Consider the following 17646-nt stretch of genomic DNA (forward strand, 5'->3'; position numbering starts at 1 on the left):
GTGTTGCCATGTTACACTCTTCACATTCTATAAAAATGATTTTCTTTTCCTTTTTGGGAATTTTTTAAAGATACACCTGGTTATTCACATGTCCTGCAAGAAACGCTGGTTCCAATTATTCCTGAGGAGAAGTGCAGAAGTCCTGAAATTTATGGAACAGAAATCACTGAAAATATGTTCTGCGCTGGCTACTTTGATAGCAAATCTGATGCTTGTCAGGTAATGTCGTGAGTCATCTCTAGGCAGAGAATATGAATGTACTTTATTGCCAAAAATGCTGTAGTGTTAAAGTGCTTACTTTTGACATTACTGTGTTCTTATAGAAATGTTCATAAAGAAAAGTAACTTATGTGACTGCACTGTTTGCTTCCACCTTCACTTTTTAACATTTCCAATGTCAGATAAGCTCTACAGAAGGGCAAAAAAGCCTCACAGATGTTATATCCTCCTGCCTTCATAAAAAGCAGTGGCTGTGCACTGGAGGCTGAGTTACTTGAGCTCCTGGCTGAGCTTGCAGCGTGATGGTGAAGGTTTGCTGGCCTTGGGACAGGGATGTGTTGGCAGGTCAGCCAGCAAGGACCTGTGCAGAGCCAAATCCACAAGGTGCTGCCTCTTGCCTTATGGAAATTAGGTAGGAGATGGGGAACAGCACTGAGGGTTGGAGGAGGAAGGAGCTGAGGTTACTCTCATGAATGGGGTTTAATGCTGTAGAATATCAGTCAATTGGAAACTTTTTCCTGACTCCTATCCTTTGCGAAATGACCTCATGCTCTTACTACTTTGCATCTGTCTTTGAATTGTGTCGCACCTTGGATCTGAAAAAGGATGCAGAATTCTTGTGGTGATGGATGAGAGTATTTTTTAAATGAAGGATCAGATTATTCCTTACATAAACCTTCAGATTTTATCTTCAGTTCATTTGAAGAAAGAGGCTTATGCTATGTATCTATTAGCATAAATCTGGGAACAAACAGTACATAGCTAATAGCTGGCAGTGACATTAAGTATAGCAAAGAATATAATGTATACTGTGTGCTGGAACCCCCACAGAGGTCACAAAAGTGTCCAACGAAAGGTATTCAGACTGAAATGGCAGCAGCCATCAGTGGCTTAGGGTTTCCAGGACAGGGCTGAGAACTGGTTGTAATTATTGGCTGCAAATGTTTGTACAAGCCAGAGAACTAGAATCTACCTTGCTTGCTCAGTTTTCCTTGCCTTACCCAGGAAGTACAAATAAAAGATGCAACACTACAGCTGGTTCTTGTTCTCTGCTGTGGAGAAACAGGGTTGGTCAGGAATGAGGAGAAAGAAGTGGAGGGAAGGAGAGAGGAGCTGTACAAAAACAAGTGGCCTGGAGAGAGCTGCGAAGTCTGAGAAACAGTGATTTAGAGTCACAGATATTGCTGAAGAAGAAGTGTTCATGACACTAAATCATTATTAGTGAATCAATAATTCATTTTTTTCCTGTTGGCAGGCTTGTAGTGTGATCCAAAGAGAAATAATGTAGACTTCTTAATGTCACAACAAATGCAGCTGACCTCTGAGTTTTCTCAGTATATGCTTAGGAAATTAATCTATAAAACAACTGTTATGTATGAATGTATTTCAAGGCCAAGAAACACCAAGTAGATAATCCATTCTGCTTGAGTATTTTTTTAAGATTTTCTTGGTTTCTTTTTTTTTTAAATTTTTTTTTTATTATTTTTTTTGATCTGTGCACTCATACCAAAGTTTTGAAAGTAAATAAGTAAATTGATCTCAGATACAAGACTTCATTCTTAATTTGAGACTTTCCCAAATTGATCTTTTCTGACAATTTTATATAAAATTAGATGATATTTCCTTATTTTTAACACAGGGAGATTCTGGTGGACCTCTGGCCTGTGAGGAAGATGAAATCTCTTACCTGTATGGAGTTATCAGCTGGGGAGATGGCTGTGGCAGAGTCAACAAACCTGGAGTATATACGCGAATAACAAACTATGTAAACTGGATTAATGAGAAAATATCTCCCCGAAAAACTAGTTGAACTGTTAAATATGCTAACAGGTGAAGCAGGATTCAGGAGTCTTTTTATTTCATTAAAGTGACATAAATATTTTATTATAAGCTTGTATGAAAACTGTCACAGTTATTCTTAGCAATTCCTCATCAGACCACTGGCAGTAGGCCTGTGACATCTAATGTCAGGATCCTTGATCTAGAATTTTAGGGCTGTGAATTGCTCAATATACAGGACTGTCGTTATTTGGCTTAATAAAACAAACATGTCCAGACAGGGACAAAAATCTACAAATGTTTCTCTGCTTAGGTAATTGCATTAGAATCACAGAATCACAGAATGTTAGGGATTGGAAGGGAACCTTGAAGGATCATCCAGTCCAATCCCCCTGCTGGAGCAGGAACACCCAGATGAGGTTACACAGGAAGGTGTCCAGGTGGGTTTGAATGTCTGCAGAGAAGGAGACTCCGCAACCCCCTGGGCAGCCTGGTCCAGTGTCTGTCACCCTCTGTGGAAAGAAGTTTCTTCTCAAATTTAAGTGGAACTTCCTGTGTTCCAGTTTGAACCCGTTACCCCTTGTCCTATCACTGGAAGTTATTTGAATGTTTGTGCACTTTTTGGTGGAGCTGTCATCCTCAAATCAACTTGTAAAAAGGTTGTCCTTGTATTCTCAGATGAGATAAAAAAATGAACAGAGGGAGCATCAAAAGTGAAATTCCCTCCCCGTCTCTTGAAGTTGAGGTCAAGAGATGCCAGTAGAGCAAGGGGGGTGAAGCTGCTACTCAATTAACTGCGACAAACCAGTTCTGGGGAAAAAACATAGGGTTTAGGTTTTGATTCAACCAAACATGTAAGTGTATTTTAATGTTCTGCTGACATAAAGTCAGGAACAAACCTCAGAGGTCTGCTGAATCTGGTGTGTAATTTTCCAGCAAGGTTAATGTAAAACCTCCTGAGAGCACAAAGATTCTTGCTGAGAAATGTTGGAAGTTGAAGCACCTGATTTCAGGCTGATGCAGTCAGGATATTTTGCAGGCTGTGAGTTGCCCCTCACCCTGAGGATGGCTGTGGAAATACTTCACCTTGATGATAAATGCTTAAATGTTCCTTAAATTTAACAGTGTTTTGAAGATGTCTTAGATGTTGTAGTAACAAGCTGTTCAACTGTTCAGATAACTCGAAAAGAAGTTTTCTGTTAGCGGATTTTTAAACTGGATGGCTGGGGGAGTTTTCTTGGGAGTTTGGTGATATCGTAAACCACAGGCTTTGCTGTCATGGTCTATGGAATTGTTATAGGAAGAATCAAAGGAATTATTACAACATATGGCTGTTTAGAGGCTGTGGATTCAGCTATGTAAGAAAAAAAAGGCAGAAAATTATTCAAAACCAAACCAAATTCTAATCTGATAAGAATGGAAAATGCCAACTTTTTTTTTTTTTTTTAATTTATACGCAGGGAACCTTTAGTCATGTCAGGTATGTACATTTGGAAGTGTTGATGTCAAGTGTGTTTCTTCTCTGATAGTGAATGTTTTTGAATTCTCTTAAGTGTTTCAAGCAAAGCTACGTTTTAAGATACAGAATTTTAAAGTGGTGCCTGGATACTCAGCTATGTGTTTTGTTTTATATGACTGGCATAGTGTCTTCATGGTGAATGACTTTGGTAGTTAAAAGAAACTTTGTATGGAAAACTAACCAAAACCTGAATTTGTGTAAGTAGAAATATATAACAATGCTAATCTAGATAAATGACATAAACTGTTTAATAAAAATGTTTACCCTCTGTTTCTTGGACTTAGTTGTGTATAAAGTTATAAATGAATCTTTGAATCCCTCTGTAGGTTGTTCACCAGGTTGAAAGCTGGTAGAAAAAAATGAAATAGCAGTTCTGTGTGCTGGAAGGCATCTGAAAAGCTCTGTGTGAGAATCAGCTTCAGCTGGTGGTGCTCCCAGTTTCATGCAAATATTGTACAAAATTTCCATTAGACAGATGCAAGAGCTTAGATACAATTTTCAGATATGAATACTGTAAATACTAAGATCAAAGTCTTTAGTTTGTTTTTCTGAAGCACTAAACACTTGATTGAAAAACTGACATCCACCTCTAGGGTCTTGATTCCAAACAAAGCTGAAGACTCTTGTTGCCTGGGTTTGGCACCCTGGCCATTTGCAGTACAAGTCTGGCTTGCTTAACTCCATGAAATATACGTGATTGTGTAACCAGACTAATTGCACCTGCTGCTGAAAGACAAGCACTATATCAGCATGAAGGAACTATTTACTCTTCTCTGGAAGAAGAGTTCTTCATTTAGAACAGGTTTACACACAATGCTCATGCCATTCTGAATGTCCATATCTGTTCAGTGACTTCAGTTTCATTTCACAACTGATATTGATCCACATTGTGCACGCTTTTAATCTCACAGTTTTGTGTTATATATATTCTCTCAGTCTTCTCTTGCTGTAAAGAAGATGACTATTTGATAGGAAAGGTGTCAAACTTGTGTTTCTGGCAATCCGTCTGCAGCTTTTTAGCTGTCCTGTTTTCAAAATCTATGCTGCTAATATCAGTATGTAACAACATCAATATGACCAATAAAATATTTTTTAAAAATGTATTGAATGTTCACAAGTGAAACAGCCTATTTTCTACCCTCATAGGTCTAAATGACAGATCTTCAGTCATTACTGACATGCTCTGAATGCATTAAAATTAATTTGTGGCTTTCAAAGAAGCCTGTTTGCCCACTATTACTGCATTGATTTGGTGGAACTGAATTTCATCATTTGAGCATCTGATGCGTGGTGACTGTATTAAATCCACAAACTCAGAGCAGGGGTGGTGAGATGTCCAGGTTAAGCAGGAGGTCCTTGCTTGACCTCTCACACCCCTAACACTGGTCACATTCCTATGGGGCACTGCAGTGCCTTCTACCTCCTGGTTTTCTGTTGAGCATCACCCTACAGAAACTCATAGTCTGTATTTTTCTCTTCTCTGTAAGTGCTTATCACTTTGGTTAAAATGGAAATCCAACTTAAATTTACTAATGAAATTTTATCTGATATTTTTCCTAACATTTATATTGAAACTGAATTAGAATGCAAAGCCAGTTGAACAAACACCTTCCCAATTCATTATGAAACACAGTTAGAGATGATTTTATTAAATTATATGTTACTCCATGCAAACTGACCGATTCGAAGGGAAGAAATAAATGCAAACATCTAAAAAGCCCTTCTATTGTGCTATTGAAAGAAAAAATGTGCTGTGGTGCTGTTTAAAAAAAGCTGAAGAACCAATTACCATCAAATAAGATGCAGTAGGAGTATTTTTAGTATAATGGACCCTAATTAGTCCATTGCTCGTTGAAATAAATCTGAGGACATCATTAACACATCTTATTCTATTAATTGTAGCTGCTCTGGGTTTGGTGTAGTTATCTCGTGACAGTTGCATTGCAATGAAGCGAAAAAAAAGGGTATTTTTATCCGGCGTAGTTGGCTGTATGTCTTCTGGGAGTCAAGAGGAGCAGTAATTACAGTTTTTTGCAAGAGAAATATGGGCGTTATAAGGAATCGGTTGGTTCGGGGGCGCGGGAAAGCGGGTGTTTAGGACCGCCGGCACCTGGCCCCGCTCCGCGGAGGGCGGAATCCGATCCGGGCTTTCCCGCCGCCCCCGGCCGCCAGTCTGTGGCGGCGGTCAGCTGCAAAGCCCGGAGCGGGATCGCAGCGGGGGGCGGCGCGGGGTCGCACCCGGAGAAGATCCGGTGAGGCGGCCCCGCAGGGCTGACGCCCTCCGGGTGTCCCGAATCGCGCCCCCCGCTACCGGAACACCGGAGGGAAAATAATAATAGTTAAAAAAAACCCAAACAACCAAACAAACCCAACACCACAATAAAATGCATGAATAAAGAACCGGTGGAAAACTCCGCAGGACCCCCTCTCCCATCCGCCGGAGCCGGCCCGGCCCCTGCCTGTCCCCCTGCCCGGTGTGGCGGGGGGCGCCGGGGAGGGCCGGGCCGCGCTGGCCGCTCGCCCGCGTCGCTCCCTGTGCCTGTGCGGGGACCTAATAAAGCTATTTTGAAAGTGACCCCTCGGGCAGAGCGCGGGGAGGGAGCAGCGAGCCGGGCGCAGCTGTCCGGAATCATGACTGAAGATGACGGATTCCGTGGTGGTGGAGGGTCACGTCAAGTTGAGAGATGGAAAAAAGGTGCCTGCTCCCGGCACCCCTTCGGCCTGGCCCAGCGGCAGGCCAGGGGTCCCCGACCGGCGGCCCCCTCCCCAGGATGGGAGAGAGCCCGCTCTTCCCCGTTCCGGCCATGGCTAACCGTTTCCCTTTGCCTCTCGTTGCAGTGGAAGAATAGGTGGCTGGTGCTGCGCAAGCCCTCCCCGGTGGCAGGTAAGAGGGGCTCCGTTTTTTTTTTTGTTTTTTTGTTTTTTTTTTTTTTTGGGGGGGGGGGTGGGTGGGAAGGTGCCGGGGAGTCCCTTGTCTTCTGCCCGACCGTGGCGGGACGAGGTTTGGGGCCCCGGGGGCAAGGAGTTTAGAGGGCTCTCCTAGACGTGAGCTGCCGCTGGAGATCCTCCTCGGCGGGGCTCTCCTCAAGCCGTTCGCTGTTCTTTCCTCATATATTTTTTTTTTAATTATTATTTATTTATTTTTACGCGGGGGAGCGGGGAATAAATTATTTGGCGACGGATCAGGCGGCCAAAAATAGGAGGCGGCGGCTGCTGCCGAAACCCCCCAGAGTGTTCCGAACGTGGTGAGGAGTCGCAAGGCCTCCCCGTCTCCTCCCGGCCCGGGGCCGCCTTCCCCGCAGCGGGGGCCGGGGGCCGGTTCGACACCCGCCGCCCCCTCAGCGGGTGTAACGTGGGGTCCCGGGGATCGCGTTTGTCCATCGGGCCGGCAGCGGTGCCCGGACGTTGTGTCCGGCCTCGGAGAGAGGGGTTTGAGTAGCTTAACACCGGGCGCTGACTCAGACCATTGGGAAAGGTGACTTTTCAAGACACAGCTGCTTGGTTTTGGTTCCAGTTTAAAATGCGTTTTTTATATTTTATTTTTTAAATATTATTTCTTCAGGATGATTGGTGGCTGTAAAAAAAACCAACCTAGCAATGTAAGCTCTGTAGTTATTTTTGATCAGTGTTTTGACATAAAATATCACTTCAATTTAAAAATAAAATGACATTTTAAATTAAAAAAAAGTACTTCCATGCTTCTGAAGGGGAAATTGAAAATGTTATTCTGAAGGGGAAATTGAAAACGTTATTCAGAGTTGATGTTTTACTTCTGGAGAAGGAAAAATAAGTTTCAGGTTTCCCCACCTATTCCTAACAGGGAAAACATTTGAACCCAAAAGTATATATTTCTAGTAATTAAAGCTCTTCAGACCTAACTCGTTACAGTTATGTGTTAGTGTCTCGAATGCCTGTAGCTTGGCTGAATGTGTTTTACTTCTCTGCGTGAATGGGCATCTGTTGATTCTAGAGCAAGTATCTAGACATGTGAATATAGTCCTGGATTTCTATTGTGAGTAAGCCAAGTTTGAAGGGGGAAAATAAGGGAGCTTGCCGTGAAAACTTACTGATTGATAATGTAGCTTATTCCTGAAAATCAGTATTTTTATTCTAACTAAACTGTTGAGGTTTACCAAGAAAAGCCCCCAGTGATTTGCTTTTCTTCTTCTGTAAACCATGGTAATTCGTTCTGCAGGCACACAACTGTATTGCTGAATGTTTGAATATCATAGCTGCAGCTGCTTTAGCTAACAGGTGCACAAAAACAATTGGGAGTCCATGCAAAGCTCTTCTTTAGTTAGCAGACGGTTCAGCCTTTCAGCCATTTTTCACCTCTTTGCAGACTTGCCAGCCCTTTGCCCAGCCGAGAGCCACAGGGCACCTCGCCAGGGCTCAGAGCATCGCACCCCAACATTCATAAAATGGCACATGTGGGGGCTTTCTCCTCTGTGGCATGTGGGTCAGCTCGAGCTGTGGATGTCACGGCTTTGATGTTGACCATCAATTTCATTTACAACTGAGTGCTATGTCATAGGAAGGGAACCCGGGGAAGAGGAGTGATAAATACAAAAGGTGGGGGTCTCTCCCCTTTTTTCCCTTCTTTTGTGTTCGGTTGTGAAATGTGCCTTTCCCACTGGACCCTGGCACTTGAATTACTTTCTTCCTTTGCATAGTTACTGTGTAATAAACACCTCTAGGAAGGGGTTAAAAAAAACAGTGGTGACACAAGTGAATTTTTTTTTTTCAAAAAGGTGTGGCACATAATGATTATTTAGCAATGACTACTGTGTAACATTTAACTAGGAAACCTGAGCTGACACTAACAATCTGGCAGTGCAGTCTGCTCGCCATTTAGTAGTTGAGTAATCTCTGAACTACTGTAAGAATTTCATTTGTGGTTCAGTATGTTCTAATGGAAATACAGATGACAATAGCTTCTTGGTCTTTAGTGTTTGTAATGTGAACAGCTATCACAGTGTAACTCCTAATGTTCAGAATTAATGAGTCAGGCTCTTCCAGAGTCGGGAGAGTATCTGAAAAACCACTGGCCTTTTGAAAAATAGAATAGGAGAGACTTTTTATTTACCTCCTTATTTCTAATACTGCAGGTTAGCTTTTAAACATGTGTTCAGTGTTTGCTCCCTGAAAACAAGGGCTGCAACCTACCCGGGGGTGGGGTGGGAAAAGGAAACTGAGTTCTCACATTGACTTGATCAGATTGACCCTGACGTTGTCTAAAGTACCTTTGTATTGAAACAGAGTACTGAGAAATGTGTTATGTTCAATGTTCTGCCTCATCATCTCTGACAGTTTTGCTTCTTTTAGACTGTTTGCTCATGCTGGTGTACAAGGATAAATCTGAACGTGCAAAAGGGCATAAGGAGAGGAGCAGCATGACCTTAGAAGACATCTGTGGCTTGGATCCTGGGCTGTCCTACGAGGGCTTGAATCACACACTTGCAATCATCTGTCTCTCTCAAGTTGTGATGCTGGGATTTGAGAACAAGGAAACAATGTGTGCGTGGGATGTAAGAATCCGCTACAGTTTGGGGGAAGGTAACCTTTGACTTCTCACACTTTTTCTATTGATTGATTTATTTGTTTATTTTTTCTCCTCAGGGGAAAAAGGCAAAGAAAAGCATAGCTAAAATGCAAAGAACAAAGTACAGTTAAGGAAAAGACTGTCACTCATTTGAGAGCGAAGAGACTGGTCTTCCCCTTCCATCTTAAACCTTATGATAGGTGTTGATTACATTACTGCCCAGTGCTGATGACTAACTACGAGAGCTCTTAACTTAGTTTTTGATTTTGGCACTGAAAGTGTGTAGCTTTGAAGCAAAGTGATCAGACTTCTACTTCTGGTCCTGCATTTTAATTGGAGATTTTGACAACAGGATTCAGAGGGAGCCTGAATTAAGAGAAGGAGAGTCCTGAGTAGAAACTGGCTAGTTCAAACCCAGTTTTCTGAGCTGCCTGGTAGGTGTTGCACTGGTGATGCTTATTGCTGCTAGTGTGCCCTTCAGGAAGAGACATCTTGCAACAAGAAGTGTCATCAGACATAGTCTTTCCAGCTAACTTCACTCTTACACATCCTTTTATTTATTTTATTTTCTTAGTTAGCAGCTCTAAAATGTACAGTGGTGAACAAGGAGTGATAATATTGGTGATCCAAAGTATCTGTCTTATGTTTGTTTAGTCATAACTAGGAAAGCAGGGCAGGTGTGTGTGGGACACACATTAGCTATCTTAATCATTTCTTACATATGCTTTGCCATCTGTTGCATTTGTGGACTCTTTTCTTTGAAGTACATATGCAGAAAGATGGCCTAGGAATTTTACAGTAATAAAATGTACAAGTATCAGAAGAGCGATGTGCGGATGTACCACTTGGAGCTATCAAATATGAAGCCTTGTGTAAGGGGAAAGGTCAGAGGGGGTTTCAATACAGGCATGCATAGCTGGAAGGTTGGTACACTTTGTTGCAGCTTTATTATGTACCAGTTCTGTTTCTGGATGTGAGTGTTATGATTGTGATAGAAGGAAATGCAGAAGCAGCAAAGAGGTTTTTTTTTTTAAAGGAAAGCTGCAAGTGAGGTAGAAATAGAGCCTATTGGATGATGACATGTGCAGCCATAGAGTAAAGATGGAGTGGGAGAGAATGTGTGTGGAGGCGAAGAAATGAAGTAAGAAAACGAGTGTAATTGCTTGAGCTGGCAATAATTAGCGGAATGTTAATTACAAAATAGCTTAGGGGAAGGGGGATAGGCCAGAGTACAGAAATTATTTTTCAGGATTTTATCTTTCAATGCAGGTTCAGTTAGGAGAAGGAAGTCAAACTGAAGTGAATCTGGTTTGTGAAGACAGAAAAGAGTGGAGACTGAGATGAAGAGAGGATGGTGAATGGTGTTTTTTCTTAAAGCGTAGTAAGGGCGCCTTTGTGTGCCTTGGAAGTAAGGTGGCTGGGTGATAAAAATAGACTATGAACAGATGACCTCAGAGTCTGGGAAGCAAAAAAAAAAAAAAAACCCAACAAAGTGAAAGGAGGCCTGTTCTTGAATGAGGACCACAGAATGGAGGTGTTTGCTCTGGAGTTCCCAGTGTTTTCTCTCCATTCTTAGCAGATGAGGTGGATGTGATTCCTGGAATAAAAGAACCAGGATTAGAGAAAACAGTGGAATTAAGTGGTTTGAGGTATAGATCAGGTGTGAGAAGAGTTTTTGAGCCCATAACTCATTCTGAGGAAGTTAGCATACTGCGTGCAACTCAGTAAATAGCTGCAAAGAGGGAAAGATTAGCTGAAGGAAATGAGGAACCTAAATAATACATTTTGTTTATGGGTATATTCAACTGTGTGTTTTTCGTTGGTGGTGTGGTGGTATTTTTTTTTGTGTGTGTTTGGTGTTTCCCCCCTGCCCCGCTTCCCCCAGATTAGCAGAAGCAGATTACTGGGGAGAATTTTGAAAAAAGTTCCTCTTTAGCAGGAAAGCAGCCTATGGCAAAAGCTTCATTACCAGATCTGTGGCTTTTTTTTTCCCTCTACTTTGGTTTTGTTCAGGTTTGGAAATGCTGTTTTTTAACAGTGCTCTAGAACCTGAGTTGCAGCTCATTGTTTTTGGCAACTGTTGTAATTTGCAACTGATTGCCTGAAGTGTGCACTCCATTCCTCATTTACGAGGCAGAAAGTACCCTGGTGCTTCTGCTCCCATGGTTTAATTGTCAGCAAAGCACTGGGCAGACTTAACTGGGCACAGGTGTGCAAATGAAATTAAAGATTTCTTACTGAACATTATTCATCAGATGGTTTTGGTATCTTTTTCATAGTTTATGTTTAAGCAGGTTGTGTAACAACTGTGTGCCCAAAAGGGGACATCGTGTGACTATTGATTTGCTCCCTAGCAGTACTACTGGCAAAGCTGTAAGTAGAGCTGTAGTTAGTTAGATCTATCTCTGTCTCCTTGCACATTTCACTCGAATGACTTTGTGGCTAATTCTGATGGAGCCTCAGGGAACTTAACAAATGCATGTCACAGATGAGGAGTTGACTTACAGCTAAGATGGTAACTAAGAATATAGCAAGTATTTAGATAAGGAGCAAGACTTGGACATAGCCGAAATTCATGATGCCTGAAGAAGTACAGGCAAGAGACAGGGAGCAGTGGTTGTAAGAAGTGAGACTGCCTGGAAGTTACCCTGCTGATTTCACAGGCAGGAAGCTCTTTGTATGATCTTGAATGGATAACCAAAAGGTAAATCTATATGCTTCTTGATAAATGCTCCACTGAAAACCTCTGATTGGAAATGTAACAGCCCTGATGCTTCTCTGCATCACAACGTGTTGGTTTTTTTTTTGTTGTTGTTTGTCTAATCACAAGATGAAAGAAACTAGAGGAGTAGTGAAGGTCAAAACAGTTGCTTGAGAATTAAGTGTTTGCTCACTTAAATTGCTCCCTTTGAAACACTGTGAGATTTGTGCCCTTGAAATGTTTTCAATAGCTTATTATTCAAAATGCAAGAGCTCTGAAGAAGATTGGGAGACCAGCCTAGAGCAGCTGCTACTTTAGGTAAGGACCTTGTGATATAGGAGTTGGTATTTGAACCTGAATTTTGTAAACTCGAATGAGACAGGTGTTTCCTTCTTTTTTTCCTCCACTTATTTCAGGGTTAGGCTGTGAAATATGAAGGACTAACTGATATCTAAGAGTGTTTATTACCTATGAATCAGTTAGTTTTCTAGTAATTGTACGTGCCTGGGCATCTACCATCACCAGCTCCCAAAAGATTCACAAAGGCAGGAAAACCTTTACTGCAAAGGAAGGAGTGAAGCAGTTTGTTAAATGTTGCAAATAAGTCAGTGACAGGGCTGTGGTTAGAATTTGCCTACTTCTTTGAGCCTTGGCTTTCGGGCTCCTTGGGCACAGTGTTGTGTGTGTGTGTGCATGTAGGAAAGGAGAGGCATAGGTGCTTGAGAGGAGGAGACAGAAAGAAGCTCGTGTAACTGAAGTGTGGGCTGAATAACTGACTAATTTGAGATAGAGAGTAGCCTGGAAGACTTAGGATGACTTAATGTAGTATTACAACTTAACAATTCATAGCATTAAGCCAAGGTATGTTTTTTTCCAATCCTAAACTAGCATAATGAGTTCATAGCTACTCACATGGGGCTGTCTGGGCTTCACTTAGAAGCTTTATGCTGGAGCCTCATGGTGTGGGCAGGGGTGAGTCCACATACCGCAGCTCAATGGAATGACTTGTGTGACATAAGTCATGGTACCTCCTATTTTCTATGGTAATTTTTTTTTTCTTCCTTATCTGATAGTTCATAGATTTCAAGTTTTTGTAGCACCTGGCACTAAACTAGAGAGCGGGCCTGCTACCCTGCATTTCTGCAATGACATTCTCGTCCTTGCAAAAGACCTTCCTCCTAGTGTCATGGGGCAATGGAAGCTCTCGGATCTGCGTCGGTACGGAGCTGTCCCAAATGGATTCATCTTTGAAGGAGGTACCAGGTGCGGCTTCTGTAAGTACAGATGGAACCTGTCTTCTAAAAGTTGTTTGAAACTTTTTGTAGAAATGTAAATGCTAGTGTCATTCAAAGTGGAGACTGCAGACCCAGCCGTGCCACTCTGTCATACAGGCAGCCTCGTGTCAGTGAGTCTGTTCTACTGAGTAGATTTCTGTAGGCTTCAGCCCTGGTATTCAGTAAAAGTGTGACTGTGTGGAGTCCTGACTGAACACTGCCCTGTGGCTCTCCAGAAGATGTTTTGCCAACAGTTGCTAGTGGACATAGAGCAAAAATAAGGTAATGAAATTTTGTGGCATGTGTGATATAAGAGATAAGGTGAAATGGTTTAATGTTCAGATTATTAAATTGTGATTAATTATTTTCTTCTTTGCAGAGGGAAAACGGTAGAGAACCTCGAGGCTCTCGTTGTGAAAATACAAATGTCTAAGTCCTGTAGAGGACTTCTAGCTCCTAAAAGTTAGGAACTTCTGCACGTCCCTTTCTTTCCCCATAGATTAGCTTTGTTACTTTATGGGACGGTGAGATTCCTGAGATCAAAATGAAAGCAAGCAACTGAAGGTGGTTTTTGTAGCCTGGTAGCCAAGATACCCTTTCAGTGGGGGTAAACCTCTTGTTCCAATTTCCAGTTTAGGACTTCTCACATTCTCACTTCAGATACAATGTAAAGTTCCTATGCAAGAGCTGGAAAGGAAAGATTATTAATGCACGGGTATATATCATATACATCAATAGAAAACATAAGGTTGAAAGTTCAAAAGCAGAGTTTGAAGCCATGCTGAATTGAAGATCTGTGAATGCAAGAGGGTATTGCAGATTGCTGGTTTGATGTGAAGTTGTTTGACTTGCATAGTGAAATGTGACAATAATGGATTTTTTTCAGTTACCAGTGATTTTTTCAGTTTATTCCAGTGAGGTGCTTTCTTTTTGGCTATTGAAAAGTACAAAGCTGAGTTACAAGGATGGCATGGCCTCAGCTGTTATATCCTGATTCCTGACTTGAGATCTTGTTTTCGACGTGGAAGATTCTGGTTCAAATATTTCCCTATTTAATTAGGAAGCCAGGGCTAAAGAAGGGTTTCCACCGTGTACAGGAATGGGATATAGGTATAGCCTGTGAGGATATGACTCTATTTTCTTTTAAGGTTATTCTGTTTTGGTGAAAAACTGGTATGGGAACTACCATACCAGTGCCTTATTTCCTAGTGGTTTGGCTTAGTCTGTGAGATAGATAACTAGTTACAGAGCATAAAGGATAGTCAGCATAGTCACCCTTTCCCCCGTCTCTTGTAGACCTGGGCTAAAATTGAACCTGCAGCTTTGATTTGAATACCAGTAGTTTTGGTTTCAACAGGTTTTTCTCCAGTCAGAGTACAGCAATTGTGCCTTCCTGCCTCTGTATCCAAGTACCACTTTAAATGCAAGCTGGACTTACAATAAATGTGTGCACTGCTATGCTGAAATAATTTGGGTCCCCTCTTTGAATTATTAACTTAAAATAGAAAAATTAGTTTTGAATGGAACTTTTCGCAATGCTTACAGGGAGAAAATTTCCCCAAGTTGAACCACAATATAAGTAATATGAACTGTTTTTATGTGATATAAAAAGTATTCAGTAGCCTGTATAGTAAATATAGACCACTCAGTTTGTGCATTTTACTTTCATTACAGTGGTTAGGGAATAACAGTGTTGGTCTTTTTATTCTTAATTGGATTTTGTAGTAAATGCTGACATCTTATAACATTACTAATATAGTAGGAACTTTCATTTACTGTTAATTGATTTGAAAGAAAATTTTATGCTTTAATACATATTAATAGAATATCACCAGTTCACACTAATGCTTGGATTTTGAAAAGTAGCAAGTAATTGAACAAAAATATTAATCTGAAATAGCTTTCTGTCAATTTTTGTTTAGTTGCTTGATAATACAAATTAATGTTGTCATTTATTTTGAAAGATCAGCAGTGCTTTTGCACAGAGAATTTACCATAGCAGTTGTGTAATTAATGTGTTGATGAGACACTGCTTATCTGGTTATGCAGCAGCTACTGCTAATTTTTAAGTTTTTACAGTATAGTAAGAGAAATTTTTTTAGAATGAGATCAGATTTGAATGTCACAAATGCTTAAATGTCAAAGAAAGCTTGAGAGGGACATTTGGAGGTTACCTTGTCCAGCGCCACTGCTCGAAGCTGGGTCAGCTGGAGCAGTTTGCCCAAGACCATATCCAGTCAGGCTTTGAATATCTCCAAGGATGGGCACCCCACAGCCTCTGTGAGCGACTATTTCCCATATTCTGGTGTATCAGCTGCTCCTTCCAATTTCGTACCTTCTGCAAACTTGTCAAGGGTGTTATCTGTCCCATCATCCAGGCCATTCATGAAGATGTTAAAGAACGTTATCTCCAGTGCTGACCACTTGCACACACCAGTCGGGATTGTCCTCCAACTGGACTTTTTGCTGCGGATCATAACCCTTCCAGCCTGGCAGTTCAGATGGTTTTCAGTCCATCTTACTGTTCACTTACTTAGACTTACCTAGTCTGTACTTGATCAGTTTGTCGATCAATATATTATAGGAGATGATGCTTAAATCCTTTCTGAAGCAAAAGCACACAATATCTACTGCTTCATCTACCAAGCTGGTAATTTTATCAAAGACTATGAGATTGATTAGGTGTTATTTTCCTTCTGTATTACTGACTATTCCCAGTCAGCATCTTTCTTGGAAATGGCTTCTAGGGTTATTTGCACTGTCACCATCCCTGGTCTGTGGTTCCCTGAATCCTCCTTCTTGAAGACAGAAGTTACATCATCTGCTTTTTTGCTTGATTTTTATTTTTTTTTCCTTCCCTAAGCCCTTAGACACACCATTCCATCCCCAGTCTTCATGGACTTTCAGAGATAATAATATACTTGCAATGACACTGATATCTTCCTTAGCACATGGGAATGCATCCCATAAGGCCCCATGGGCTTGAATATATTCTATTTGTTTAAATGTTCCTTAACCTGGTCCTCTTCCACCAAGGAAAAGTTGTTACTTCTCTAGATTTGCCCAGAAGTCTCAAGGGCCTGGGATTCCTGATGGGGGAATTGAATCATTTCAGTAAAGACCAAGGTGAAGAAGACTTCGAGTACTTCAGCATTTTACATGTCCTTTGTCTACCATTCTATTCAGCAGTAGGTGAAGTTTTCCCTGGTTTTCCTTTTGCTGCTGATATACTTGCAGAAGCCATTCTTGTTGCCTTTCACATCCCTCCCCAGATTCAAGTCCAGGCAGAATCAGGGTTTCCTAAGCCCATTCCTCTGTGCTTGTACAGTGTGTCTCTATTTCTCCTGTGTCACCTTGGTCACCCTGCTTCTATGTATGCTTTCTTCTTATGATTGAGTTTTTTGTGGAGTCCCACAATCATCCATGCAGACTTTTCCACCACATTTGATTGGCTTGAACTTGCACTAGGTGATCCTTGAAAATTCTTGAAAATCCAAGGCTCTCCTGGATCCCACTTCCCACCAGGACTGTATCACATGGGATTCTTCCAAGTAAATTCCCGAACAGGCCAAAGTCTGCTCCTGCAGACTGATTCTAGGAAGTGAGAGTGAAGATGTTATGGGTCCCTAGGTAAGCAGTTAAAAAAACAAAACAGGAATATTTTTCTAAGTGATTTGCCTAACTGGAGGGAACACTCTGAAATATCACTAGGAAAGACAAAGTGGTGGTGATGTTGCTGTGTGTGTGTTTTCTGGTTGCCATGCTTCTGCAGAGTGGGAAACCTGAGCTCCTAGCCTTCTTCAGCCTGCAGGACTTCAAATCTTTGTTTCCCTTCTGTGGAGTGGTTGGTGCCCACAGAAAGAACAGCCTACTACAAAGCCTGGAAATTGCCTCACTTATAACCAGGTGTGCAAACATCACTGGGATCAGAAGAGAGAAATGGAGTATGTGTCTGTAGCCTTGAGCCTGGGAGCACAAGTGCAGGGACAGACCCTAGATTCTGGTTGCTGCTCCTAAGCTTAAACGCTTTGTTCCCAATCTTAAATCTTAGTTGTATAAGAAAGCCCAGAAATAATCACAGAATGGTTGGGATTGCAAGGGACCTCTGGAGGTCATCTAATCCAACTCACCTGCTAAAGCAGGTTCACCAGAGCAGATGGCACAGAAATGTGTCCAGGTGGGTTTGAATGTCTCCAGGGAAGAGACTCCACAGCCTCTCTGGGGAGCCTGTTCCAGGGCTCTGGAATGAGGTATATAAATAGCCCTTTATTGATGATGTTTAGCTGAATTGTGGCATTTCTTCTGTAACTTGTTCTAGATTTGATGCATTTGCTGTGCTCCAAGAATTTAAACTGGTTTGGGCTTATTGAGTGCTGCTCTGTCTTATCTCCACACTGCAGAAAACGTAAATGGTTCAATCCATAGGCCAGGGTGCCAGATGGGTAAGTAACATGTAGTAGAAAGTGTGGAGGGATGTACAAATGTGAAACTGTAGGTGATGGAGCTTGAAGTTCTCCCCTCCCCTTGTCCCTTAACCTTACACTACTTTCTGGTGCAAAATGGCACAGGTGTAAAAAGGAAGAAATATGTCCCTTTCAAGGAGAACTCTTCT

General features: G+C 41.7%; 2 protein-coding genes across 10 annotated transcripts in view; both read left to right on the forward strand.

Moving 5' to 3' along the window:
• HGFAC (HGF activator) overlaps nucleotides 1-3796 on the forward strand; it is a 41732-nt gene extending 37936 nt beyond the window's left edge. For both annotated transcript variants that reach the window (XM_065837951.2, XM_071808523.1), the window contains 2 exons: nucleotides 71-219; nucleotides 1859-3796. In XM_065837951.2, the coding sequence (XP_065694023.1) occupies nucleotides 71-219; nucleotides 1859-2029 (320 nt within the window). In that variant the 3' untranslated portion in view covers nucleotides 2030-3796. The remainder of the gene's footprint in view (nucleotides 1-70; nucleotides 220-1858) is intronic.
• A 1950-nt stretch (nucleotides 3797-5746) lies between these two features.
• Nucleotides 5747-17646, forward strand: part of DOK7 (docking protein 7) — a 66692-nt gene continuing 54792 nt past the window's right edge. For 3 of the 8 annotated variants that reach the window (XM_065836720.2, XM_065836721.2, XM_071808524.1), the window contains exons 1-4: nucleotides 5748-6212; nucleotides 6356-6401; nucleotides 8828-9073; nucleotides 12834-13034. In XM_065836720.2, coding sequence (XP_065692792.1) covers nucleotides 6159-6212; nucleotides 6356-6401; nucleotides 8828-9073; nucleotides 12834-13034 — 547 coding nt within the window. In that variant the 5' untranslated portion in view covers nucleotides 5748-6158. Of the gene's footprint in view, nucleotides 6213-6355; nucleotides 6402-8827; nucleotides 9074-12833; nucleotides 13035-17646 lie in introns of those variants that run through there. The other 5 variants (XM_065836722.2, XM_065836723.2, XM_071808526.1 and 2 more) reach the window with 4 other exon arrangements.

The sequence above is a fragment of the Patagioenas fasciata genome, chromosome 4, assembly GCF_037038585.1.
Source record: "Patagioenas fasciata isolate bPatFas1 chromosome 4, bPatFas1.hap1, whole genome shotgun sequence".
NCBI classification, from domain to species: Eukaryota; Metazoa; Chordata; class Aves; order Columbiformes; family Columbidae; genus Patagioenas; species Patagioenas fasciata.